This window comes from Mus pahari, chromosome 14, assembly GCF_900095145.1.
Source record: "Mus pahari chromosome 14, PAHARI_EIJ_v1.1, whole genome shotgun sequence".
Taxonomy (NCBI): Eukaryota; Metazoa; Chordata; class Mammalia; order Rodentia; family Muridae; genus Mus; species Mus pahari.
In genome coordinates, this window is record NC_034603.1 from 64474800 (window position 1) to 64485140 (window position 10341).

At 54.5% G+C, this 10341-nt stretch overlaps 1 protein-coding gene across 1 annotated transcript in view; it reads left to right on the forward strand.

Moving 5' to 3' along the window:
• The first annotated feature begins 1241 nt into the window (after positions 1 to 1241).
• The window catches only part of Osbpl7 (oxysterol binding protein like 7), a 17033-nt gene continuing 7933 nt past the window's right edge, over positions 1242 to 10341 (forward strand). Inside the window, exons 1-16 of the mRNA XM_021212167.1 lie at positions 1242 to 1579; positions 2860 to 3011; positions 3129 to 3254; positions 3412 to 3465; positions 4645 to 4758; positions 5075 to 5170; positions 5284 to 5401; positions 6102 to 6205; positions 6424 to 6516; positions 6600 to 6732; positions 6839 to 6933; positions 7118 to 7213; positions 8314 to 8451; positions 8759 to 8852; positions 9705 to 9952; positions 10146 to 10283. Of these exons, the coding sequence (XP_021067826.1) occupies positions 2937 to 3011; positions 3129 to 3254; positions 3412 to 3465; positions 4645 to 4758; positions 5075 to 5170; positions 5284 to 5401; positions 6102 to 6205; positions 6424 to 6516; positions 6600 to 6732; positions 6839 to 6933; positions 7118 to 7213; positions 8314 to 8451; positions 8759 to 8852; positions 9705 to 9952; positions 10146 to 10283 (1722 nt within the window). The 5' untranslated portion in view covers positions 1242 to 1579; positions 2860 to 2936. The remainder of the gene's footprint in view (positions 1580 to 2859; positions 3012 to 3128; positions 3255 to 3411; positions 3466 to 4644; positions 4759 to 5074; positions 5171 to 5283; positions 5402 to 6101; positions 6206 to 6423; positions 6517 to 6599; positions 6733 to 6838; positions 6934 to 7117; positions 7214 to 8313; positions 8452 to 8758; positions 8853 to 9704; positions 9953 to 10145; positions 10284 to 10341) is intronic.

Here is a 10341-nt window from a genome sequence, read left to right on the forward strand (position 1 = left end):
TCCAAATCTTACAAAGTTATTGTCTGGGTTATTTCAAGTCCTCACTAAATTCTCACTTTTCTTCCTTAAAAGCCATCTTCCCTAGTCACTCGGCCTTCCAAATACTACATCTCACATGCTTTTCCTTATGGGGGCGCTCTGGGGGCGAGTCGGGGGGGGGGCAGCGGCAGAAGGCGCTCCCTGAGCCTGGGCGGGCAGCACTTCTTCGCCTGTGGCCTGCCACTGTCCTTGATCCTGAGTGGATCAGGGTTGAACACGGAGTGACTCCTTAGCATTCCTTCCCAGACTTGGAGCAGTGCCACAGCGTCTTTAGCTCTGGGCAGTTGGCAGATCCGCAGCAGCTCTCCTCTGGCCTGGGCCAGGACCAGCTTCCCACAGTCCCCACCTCTGCAGATGCCCAGGGATACTCAATCATTTAAAAGGCCCTTGAGGCTCTGGATGTCAGAGTAGCTCCTCCTGGTGCCACTTCATGGCTCTGCCTCCAGACGCCTGCCTAGTGCTTGCTGCCCACTGCTCCCCTCCCTCCTGGGAGGCTAAATCCATGCTGAGGTTTTGAAGGGAGCCCAGACAGCAGGTACCGCTGTGGTGTGTAAGACTTTGACGTCTAGAAAGGTGGAGCAGACAGTTGACCCACATCATCTCTGAGGCCACACAAGAGCCTTCCATCATACCAGATCCTGATGGTGCTACCGTTTCTCAGGCACCAAACCTGTGAGTCTGTGCTCATCCATTCAGGAATTGTAGGTCTTTCTCATAACGTAATTCTTAATTATTTCAGCAACTGAACACAGTGGGGTAAAGGTGTTTGAGGGTCAGGGGAGGGGCCCCAGCTTCGCTTTGTTTTATAACTGCCAGCCCATGACTGCATAGCTGTTCCCACCTCTCTGCATCTCTGTTCCCAGAGACATGATGCACCCACACTTCCTGACTGCTACGGGCTGACCTGGTAGGACATTGCTCTCAATGAGGAGCCTCGGTGGGGCTTCGGCTGTCCCTTTTGCCTGCTGACTGTGCTCCTGGCACAGATTGTCACGTCCCAGAGTATGTGGGGGTGGGACGGGACAGTGTCTCTGTCCCTTCCCAGTCAACCCGATATCTTTGCTGGTCCAAAATGTGCCTTCTATTTCAGGTGTAATTGAGAGGCAGGGTGAATAAGGAAATGGCCTTGAGTGTTCACGGGGGTCAAGGCCATGTTAGTCTGAATAAAATCCTTTACCTCTGATGGCTTGAAGCCAGCAGTTGTTCAATCCTCTGAATCATGTGGAACTATGCCCAGTGAGGATTGTGCCCCTCATTTCCAAGTCATTTGTGCCCCTCATTTCTCTCCGTCCTTAGTCCTCCCGAGAGCAGGGGGGCAGAGCTGAGCGGCAGCCCGGAGCTTGGCGGGAGGAGGCAACGGGGGAGGGGCAGGTGGGGAGATCCGGCTGGAGGGGAGGCTCCGCCGTCTCCTTCCTTCCTGGTTCCTGCAGTAGCTGCTGCCACTGCTCAGTTCTGTGAAGAGGTAGCCGGTGACTCGGAGACTGTTTCAGAGGCACAGCGGCGTACGGACCAAGAGGCACTGGCGTCCATGGATCCTGGGGTAAGGGGGCCTTGCTGTCACCGCCTGACATTCCTGGGATGGCTTCCTTTCCTCTGGAGCTGGTGGGTCTACTCCTCTGGTAAAGGCGCTGAGAATGGAGGTGTTAGTGGGGGCACTCACCTGTCTCACCCCACCTCTCCTTCCTACTGGTAGATACCTCCCACCTCTGCCGGGGGCCAGCAGCAAACGGCCAGGCTTCTAGCGGCCAGGACAAGGGCATAGAAATACCACAGCACCGGAAGAGTTTTGAAACTTTAAATGGCTGAATGCAGGAGTTTCCCCTTGGGCCAGCCTCTCATAGCCTGGTCCCTTATGCTGTGACCTCCTGGTCACACTTACACTGTCCCTTTCCTGCCCCTTCTGGGCCTCAACTCCTCAGGTGCTTGCTAGCTGCATGAGCTGCTTCCCCAGACACAGGGCAACATCACTCCTCCAGTCCCTTCCCCCTTCACACACACACACACACACACACACACACACACACACACACACACAAAACCTCATGCATTATTGATCTCCTGGCGGAGCCAGGATGGCCAGAGCTGGTGCCAAGGGCGCCTGTGGGCACTGCTGCGGGACCTGGGTGGACCACGGCATGTTCTTGGCCACCTCTTCTCCCACCCACAGTGTCACAGCCAGTCAGTGTCCTGCTCCTTCTGGGTGGGAGGTTTCTCAGGAACACAGAGGACTAACGTGGTTGCAAGGGGCTGGTGAGGCTTTGCAGGGAAGAAAGTCCAAGGTAGGTATTCTTGGCATGTCTGGTGAGAGGAGGCGTGGGAAGATAGGACTGTCTCAGGCCTCAGTTTCCCCATGCAGAAAAATGGGAGTGTGAGAACTGGCAGCTATAGGGGTCCAGTTAGTAGAAGTCTGAGGGGTGGTTTGCAGAGCAATTGTGCCAGAGGGGTGGTGAAGCCACAGGCAGAGATCCTGGACGGGGGGGTGGGTGGGGGAGGCAGCTGAGCCAAGGAGCTCTTGCCCACCAAGTCTCTGAGTCCCCCCATCTGTTTTTGGACCCTCTTCTTTCTTCATTCCCCAGCCTCACAAGCACAGAGTGTTTCCTGCATTCCTGGGTGCATGTCCAGGACGGAGGCATACCTTGGGGGCAGTGGCCACAGTGGGGGTTGGGTTGGGTGTAGCAGCCCAGGCCCAAGGGTGGTCAGGGAACTGGGGGGTGTGGGGATGTCATGTGAGTGGAGGATGTGTTATCTCGGTGTGGGAGGGACCAGTGGTGGGACACATGGCAGTATGGTAGTACTCATGGGTCTCTTTCTTGCTTCAAGGGTTCCCCCAGGACAAGGTGACATTCTCCCCATCCCACCCTGCTCTGCTGTCCTCATCAGGGAGCAACTTCTTCCTCATGGACTTCCAGGAAAGAGACACGCCCTCTTTGGCTGAGAGTAATCAGTCTTCAAAGCCCAGCAGTACCCAGCAGGTCTGAGCGGAAGAGCCAAGGCGGGTGGGCGGGGCTTGGGTCGGGGGTGGGGTGGGGGGGAGGGGACATGGACTGAGGTAGTGGGCTCACCAACTGCTCTTCTTCTCTGGACTTCAGGCCTCTGAGCTGTGGGAGGTGATGGAGGAGCCTCGGGGCAGGCTGGGAGCAGAGGACATCGTGCCTGAGAGACAGGAAGGACACCTGCTCAAGAAGAGGAAGTGGCCTCTTAAGGGCTGGCACAAGGTAGGGTGGCAGGGCAAGGGAGGAGCTACGTGTGGAAGACTGCTGGACAGCCCTGGTATTCCTGTGTGGAAAGGAGAAGAAAACTGTGTGTGTTTGTTCTCTCCCCACCCCCACCCCCATGCTCCTGGCTGCCTGGTTCTGTCCCTCTGGGGTGCAGAGGTACTTTGTGCTGGAGGACGGGACCCTACACTATGCCACGACTCGACAAGATGTAAGTCAGGTTCCGGGCTTGGGGGCTGGGGGGAGCCTGCGCCAGGATGTTCTGAGCAGGTGGGGGGAGTCTTGAGTTAGCCTGTAGCAGGGTATGGCTCTCACTCAGTTCCACCTTTCAGCAACCTCTGTCAAGTTACAGTTGGCTTTTTGTATCCGTAGGCTCCATATCTGCAGATTCAACAATTTAAACACACACACACACACACACACACACACACACACACACACACTTACTTTCAAAATGCCTGTACTAAACACATATAAGTTGTTTTTTTTTTCTTGTCATGATTCCCTACACACTAGAGCTGCCAATCCCATAGCGTGCCCATTGCTTGCCATTAGGTATTAGAAATTGTCTAGAGGGCTGGAGAGATGGCTCAGTGGTTAAGAACACTGACTATTCTTCTGGAGGTCCTGAGTTCAATTCCCAGCAACCACATCGTGGCTCGCAACCATCTGTAATGGAATCTGATGCCCTGTTCTGGTGTCTCTGGAGAGTGACAGTGTACTCATATAAATAATCATAAAAAAATAAAAATTAAAAAAAAATAGAAATCGTCTAGAAATGCTTAAAGAACACACAGAGACTGTATGTGTGTATATATATATATATATATATATATATATATATATATATATATATATATATATGTTATGCGTAGAAACTGCATCTTTTACTATTAGAAATGAGCAGGTTTGCATTTCCGTTTCCTCTGTGGCTCCTAGAACCTAAAACACCATGAGACAGCTGCTTCTCTGGACTCAGCCTCCTTCCTGCTGACACGGGGTGGGGGGCACGCTCCGCCTCCTGTGGAGCTATCTGAATGATGCCCGTTACAAACTAAGTGCCCAAGAAATGGGAGCTTTGTCACCCTAGACCTTATCCTCTTCCTGTGCTGGGAACAAGAAACAAGGCCGGACTCTCAGGTTCCTTCCAGGGGTTGGTCCTTCCTCCATCATGTAGATTCCCAGGGGTGGTGGTGTTTTTAATCACCTCTCAGACCTGGATGAAGCTGGACATAGTGCAATGTTCTGTACATATGAGGTGACGAACAACCCCCTTTATATATGACTTGAGGTGCTTGACTTTTGAGTCTGGAGTGGCCTCAAGGAGAAGGTGACTATTCACCAGAGATCTTTAAGCCATTCCCCTGTCCCCTACAACCCTCCACTCCAGATCACCAAGGGGAAGGTCCACGGCTCCATCGATGTCCGGCTATCCGTCATGTCCATCAATAAAAAGGCCCAGCGCATTGACCTCGACACAGAAGACAACATTTACCACCTAAAGGTGACATTCCTGAGGATAGTGTGTTGTGGGCACTAGCCTGGCAGAGGTGGCCAAGGAGCCAAGGGTCTTCTTAGAGTTTGACAAGAAGAAAGTTTCTATTGTGTGAAACAGTCAGGAGCCACTCTGATGGTTGGCTGTTAACAGACACAGAGACAATAGCTCTGACGCTTGGAATGTCATACTCTCTGTCAGCGATAGGGTTTTGTGCACACTGGGTGCTCTAGGGAAATGCCCTGCTTGCCTGGAGATAGAGACCTGATATTTTGCTCCTGGGAAGCAGCCCCTCCCTTCTTATCTCTCTCCATCACTTCTTCAGATCAAATCTCAGGACCTGTTCCATAGCTGGGTGGCCCAGCTGCGAGCCCACCGCTTGGCCCAGCGCTTGGACATGCCCAGTGCCACTCATCGGAAGGTAAGACGGGCCCTGGAGTGGGAGCTGGTGATAGGAAGATCCGGTGGAGGCTGTTGGGAGCTGAAATCTAGAGGACTGGGCATCTTTCTTAACCCTTGGCTTACTCCCCACAGGCTCCTGGTACCCAGACGCTAACAGCAGGTAGTGCTTCGGCCTTACCTGGGGTTGGACCTCGAGAGAAAGTGTCATCCTGGCTGAGGGACAGTGATGGGCTAGACCGATGTTCTCATGGTGAGGGCGCCTGGCCCAGGGCCTCTGTGGGTAGGACCCATGTCCTCAGATCTGTGCAGTATCACCAAGAAGGGAGAATGTTACCGCCACCACTTCCTCAGAGGGGCCCCTCTGCCACGGGAGACCCCCTCTGCCAGGGGAGACCCCCTCTGCTCCAAGATGATCAAGTCCTCTCTGCCAAATCTTCTTGGCCCCGGGGAGCTTCAACTTAGAGGAGATAGCAGGCTCGTGTCCTAGGCACGCAGCAGGCAAAGGGACTCCTGTCTGATGCCAATGCAGTAAAATTTCTGAATAGCAACAGGAAAGGCTGTGCCCTAGAAACGTATTCCTGCAGTAAGAGACCAAGATAGTGACCCAGAGAGGGTAGTGTGTATAAATAAGGTGGTATAGTAAGGGCGCACAGCCTGTGCACAGGCCGAAGATGTGAAGGGTGGTCTGCAAACAGGGTGGGGATAGACCACTGATCACCCAGAAAATCAGAAGCAGCTACACCAGAGACCTGGAAGTGCTTGCACTGAGACAGACAGACAGACAGACAGACAGACAGACAGACAGACAGACAGACATACGGAACAGTGTCAGGCTCTCTCTGGATGCCAGTGATGTCTTTGGATGGAAAGAAACTGAAGGGGTGGGGAGACTGGGAACTCTGGTACCTCTAGGATATCAATGTCTTCTCCTTCCTCCCCCCCCCCCCCAGCACTCTCAGAGTGCCAGGGTAAACTGCAGGAACTACACAGACTCCTTCAGAGCCTGGAGTCCCTACACCGAATCCCCTCTGCCCCTGTGATCCCCACACACCAGGTAAGAGTCAGGGGGAGGGGGCAGGGACTGCTCAGGAGCCCTCATCCCCACCACTTCCTGTGTACGTGGGACAGGCCTGCCTGCCTCATACCTGCCCAGTAGCCTCTGGGCTCTTTACTCTGCTCCATTTGCCCGGGCTTCACGCTACACCCTATGCCAGTGCTCTCCTCCAATGCCTCCCCCAACTCCGTGACTAAAATTACTCTCCAACCGGGCAGACCTCAGTGACAACCGAGAGACCCAAGAAAGGAAAACGGACCAGCCGCATGTGGTGCACACAGGGCTTGGCCAAGGATGACACTATTGGACGGGTGAGATGGGGTGTGAGTCCCAAGTTGCAGGGACACGATGCCCTGGAGAAAACTGCCCCTTTACCGTCCGTGTTCACCATCAGGTTGGCCGTCTCCATGGCTCTGTTCCCAACCTGTCTCGGTACCTGGAGTCTCGGGACGCTTCTGGCCCCCGTGGCCTGCCACCTCCAGACTACGCCCATCTGCAGCGCAGTTTCTGGGCTCTGGCCCAGAAGGGTTAGTACAGGCAAGGTGGTGGCTGGGGATGGGGTCAAGAGGTCGGGAGAGGAACCGGAGTCTGACCGTCTGCCTGTCCCCCTGTCCCTCCCCTCCCCCCCCGCAGTGCACAACTCCCTCAGCAGTGTCCTGGTTGCCCTCACCACAGAACGGGACCGACTGAGAGACCTGCACCAGGGCTCAGAGCTGTCAAGGATGGCGGTGAGCCTCAGGGGCATGGTAGCTGATCAGAGGGAGGGCCCGAGACTGAGGGACAACTGCCGATCCCATTGGCAAAATCTGCACCAGGGCTCCCGGGTTGACAGAGGCTGTCCCTGACTTGGTGCGGGTTGTAGGTGGGGAGGAGTTCCCCTTCCCACACCCAGTCCCTCGCCCTCTGCCTCAGGTTTCTGAGGCCCCGGATGGTCAGAGACGCCTCCACTCACTCTCCATCTCCTCAGACACCACGGCAGACTCCTTCAGTTCCCTGAACCCGGAGGAGGTGAGGATCTAGGGTGGACAATGGCGTCATGCCTGTGCCTTTCTCTAGAGTGTGAGGGCCAGGGGCAGGGGCCAGGGGTGATTTTTTTTTTTTTTCTTCCTTAAGTCTAGAAATACATGGAGGGTGGGAGGGAATCCAGCTTCCCTTTCTCTCACACAACACTGCAGTTCTCTTGACTGCTCCTGTAGATGGCTCGGGCATCATATTTTGAGTTGGGTTGGGTTGGTTGTAGTACCAAGGCGTGAACCCAGGGCCTTGCCCACGCTAGGCCACAAGTCTGCCTCTGAGCCACATGTCTGGCTTCTGAAGACTTTTCCTTTTCCTTCAGAGCCCATGAGGTGTTGGTTCTTATCCTTTAGCAGGCCAGTCCAGCCTTTGGCATTACTATTTATAGCCAAGGACACCATAACCCACCCCTGTAGACCCAGCACTTGGGAGGCAGAGGCAGGCGGATTTCTGAGTTCGAGGTCAACCTGGTCTACAGAGTGAGTTCCAGGACAGCCAGGGCTACACAGAGAAACCCTGTCTCGAAAAACCAAAATAAATAAATAAATAAATAAATAAATAAAGATAAAATAAAGAAAAAAGAAAAAAACAAGCCAACAAAAATGTATAATAAAGTTAATAACAACAAAGAAAGTTGTAACTATTTTCATAATGTTTTGAGTAAGTTTATGATTTTGCATTAGTCTGCATTCATTTGTGTACAGCTCATGGGCCACGGGTTAGACATAACTAAACTAAAACCCAAAGAATCTAATGGATGGGTTCATGGTCCCTCAGTAGTAACCAGGCTGAATTAGAGTCTGAATGTGGTAATTGCATGCCAGCTTTGTATTCTGAGCCTCAGTCTTCTAATCTACAAAGTAGAGACACAGCTGCACCTGTCCATGGGGTGTGGGTCCAGACTGAGTGGGCCAGCAAGGAGAAGGGTGGAGCCAGGCTCTGCTGGTGCCCAGCCTCTCCTCTAAGTCCAAGATTTTCCCTGTCCCTTAAGCTCTCTCCTCTCTTCTGCTACTTCTGCTTGGCAGGAGGGTGGGGGGAAGGATCGTTCCCTCTCCAGGGGCCTCTGAGGTCTCACACCCATCTGGCTCCCACAGCAAGAAGCTCTGTACATGAAAGGCCGAGAGCTGACCCCCCAGCTGTCCCAGAGCAGTGTGCTGTCCCTCGCCGACTCCCACACCGAGTTCTTTGATGCCTGTGAGGTGCTCCTCTCTGCCAGTTCTTCTGAGAATGAGGTGAGGGAGGAGGGAGCTGGCATCAGGAAAGAAGGGACATCTCTCCTGCAGGATGGGGGTGGGGCATAGAGATTCCTGGGTCCTTTCTCACCACCGTAGCAGCCATCTCTGAGAGCGTACCTGGCTCTGTCAGATTTGTGTGACTCCAGAAACCTCTAAGTTGGTACCAGCCGTGACAGGATGTTGTTTGTTGTTATCTTAAGGCTGTCATCCCTCTTTCCAGCAAAGGGCTAGCGTATCACATTCTTATCAGGTCCTGGGCATTGCCAGTCTGTCTACCCCCTACCTTCTAATTCTTCCCACCCAGGGTTCTGAGGAGGAAGAGTCCTGCGCTAGCGAGATCACCACCAGCCTGTCTGAGGAGGTACTGGACATCAGGGGAGCTGACCGCTATCAAAAAGGTACCAGCTGGATGGGGGGCCGAGAGACAGGGGACCTGTGTGTGCGCGCGGGGGGGGGGGCAGCTGTTTGATCATGGCCTAGATCATGAGAAGGCAGTCTGTTGTGTCTGGTGGCCTATTGGCTTTGGATACCGATTCTAGAATTAACCTTGGAACCATGAGTTGGGAAATATTAGTGGGGGTGGGGGTGGGGGGGTGGGGGAGGTACTTCCTGAGGTGGGGTGGACCAGGCTTGGGAATGGTGCTGGCTTCCACTCTATTAGGCTTAATAGGGTGTGGCAGGGAGACAGGTGGTTCCACTTGAGCACATTAGCAGGGTAGCTCTGGGCTTGACATTTTACTAAAAGTGGCCGAGGACAGGGAGTGTAGTGTGGTTTGTGGAGGGCTGCCTCCTTTGCTTAAAGCCCTGGGTTCAAACCCCAGCCCTGCATAAACCCGAGTGGTGGCAGACAGACGCCTATAATTCCAGCACTCAGGAGGTGGAGCCGGAAGGATCAAATTGAGGTTATTCTCAGCTCCACAGTGAGTTGGAACCCAAGAGGACCCTGTCCCTCCAGAACAGTGGGAGGATATTGGATGATCTGGACCCTAGCATCTGTTTTGTTCATCAGGGGACAGAGGCAAGGATGAGACTCAGGCCCAGCTTCTGTGCCCTTGTGTACAGCAGTGGAACTGTGCTGTCTGGGTGGTTCTTAGCCTTGCTGCTCACGCACATTAGCCCACCCCAGCCACCTCCCATAGCGGGCAGCACTGGGATGCCTCAGGAGGTTAAGAGGCAGCCCTGTGTAGTGGGCCTGGCACGTCTGGAACACCAGTGTCCAGAGGGAGACTAAAATGTCGGCACTGGCCCAGGGCCGTGTGTTCCAGGCATTGCTGTGGGACCTCCTCGACGCCGCTGCCTGCCAGCTGCCAGTGGGCCTGGGACAGATGTGAGCCTGTGGAATATCCTCCGCAACAACATCGGCAAAGACCTGTCCAAGGTGTCGATGCCCGTGCAGCTCAACGAGCCGCTCAACACGCTGCAGAGGCTCTGCGAGGAGCTGGAGTATAGCAACCTCCTGGACCAGGCCAGCCGCATGGCCGACCCCTGCGAGCGCATGGTATCCACTCAGGGGCCGCCTGCCCTTCCTCAGGTTCTGTCTGTCGTTCTGTCTGTCATCCCAGGTCCCCACTGGTTGGGTCCCTGGTGCTGGAGCACTCTACTTCAAAACCCCAGACTTGGCTTGTGACAGGCTGCTGTCCCCACCCCAGGGCTGCTTTCCACAGGTGACACTCAGCTTGGCCTTCCCACAGGTGTACATCGCCGCCTTTGCTGTCTCCGCCTACTCCTCCACGTACCACCGGGCGGGATGCAAGCCCTTCAACCCGGTCCTGGGAGAGACCTACGAGTGTGAGAGACCTGACCGAGGTTTCCGTTTTATCAGCGAGCAGGTGTGGGCCCCGAGGTGGGAGGACTGTTTCCAGGGCTGGGCTGGCGGGGGGGGGGGGG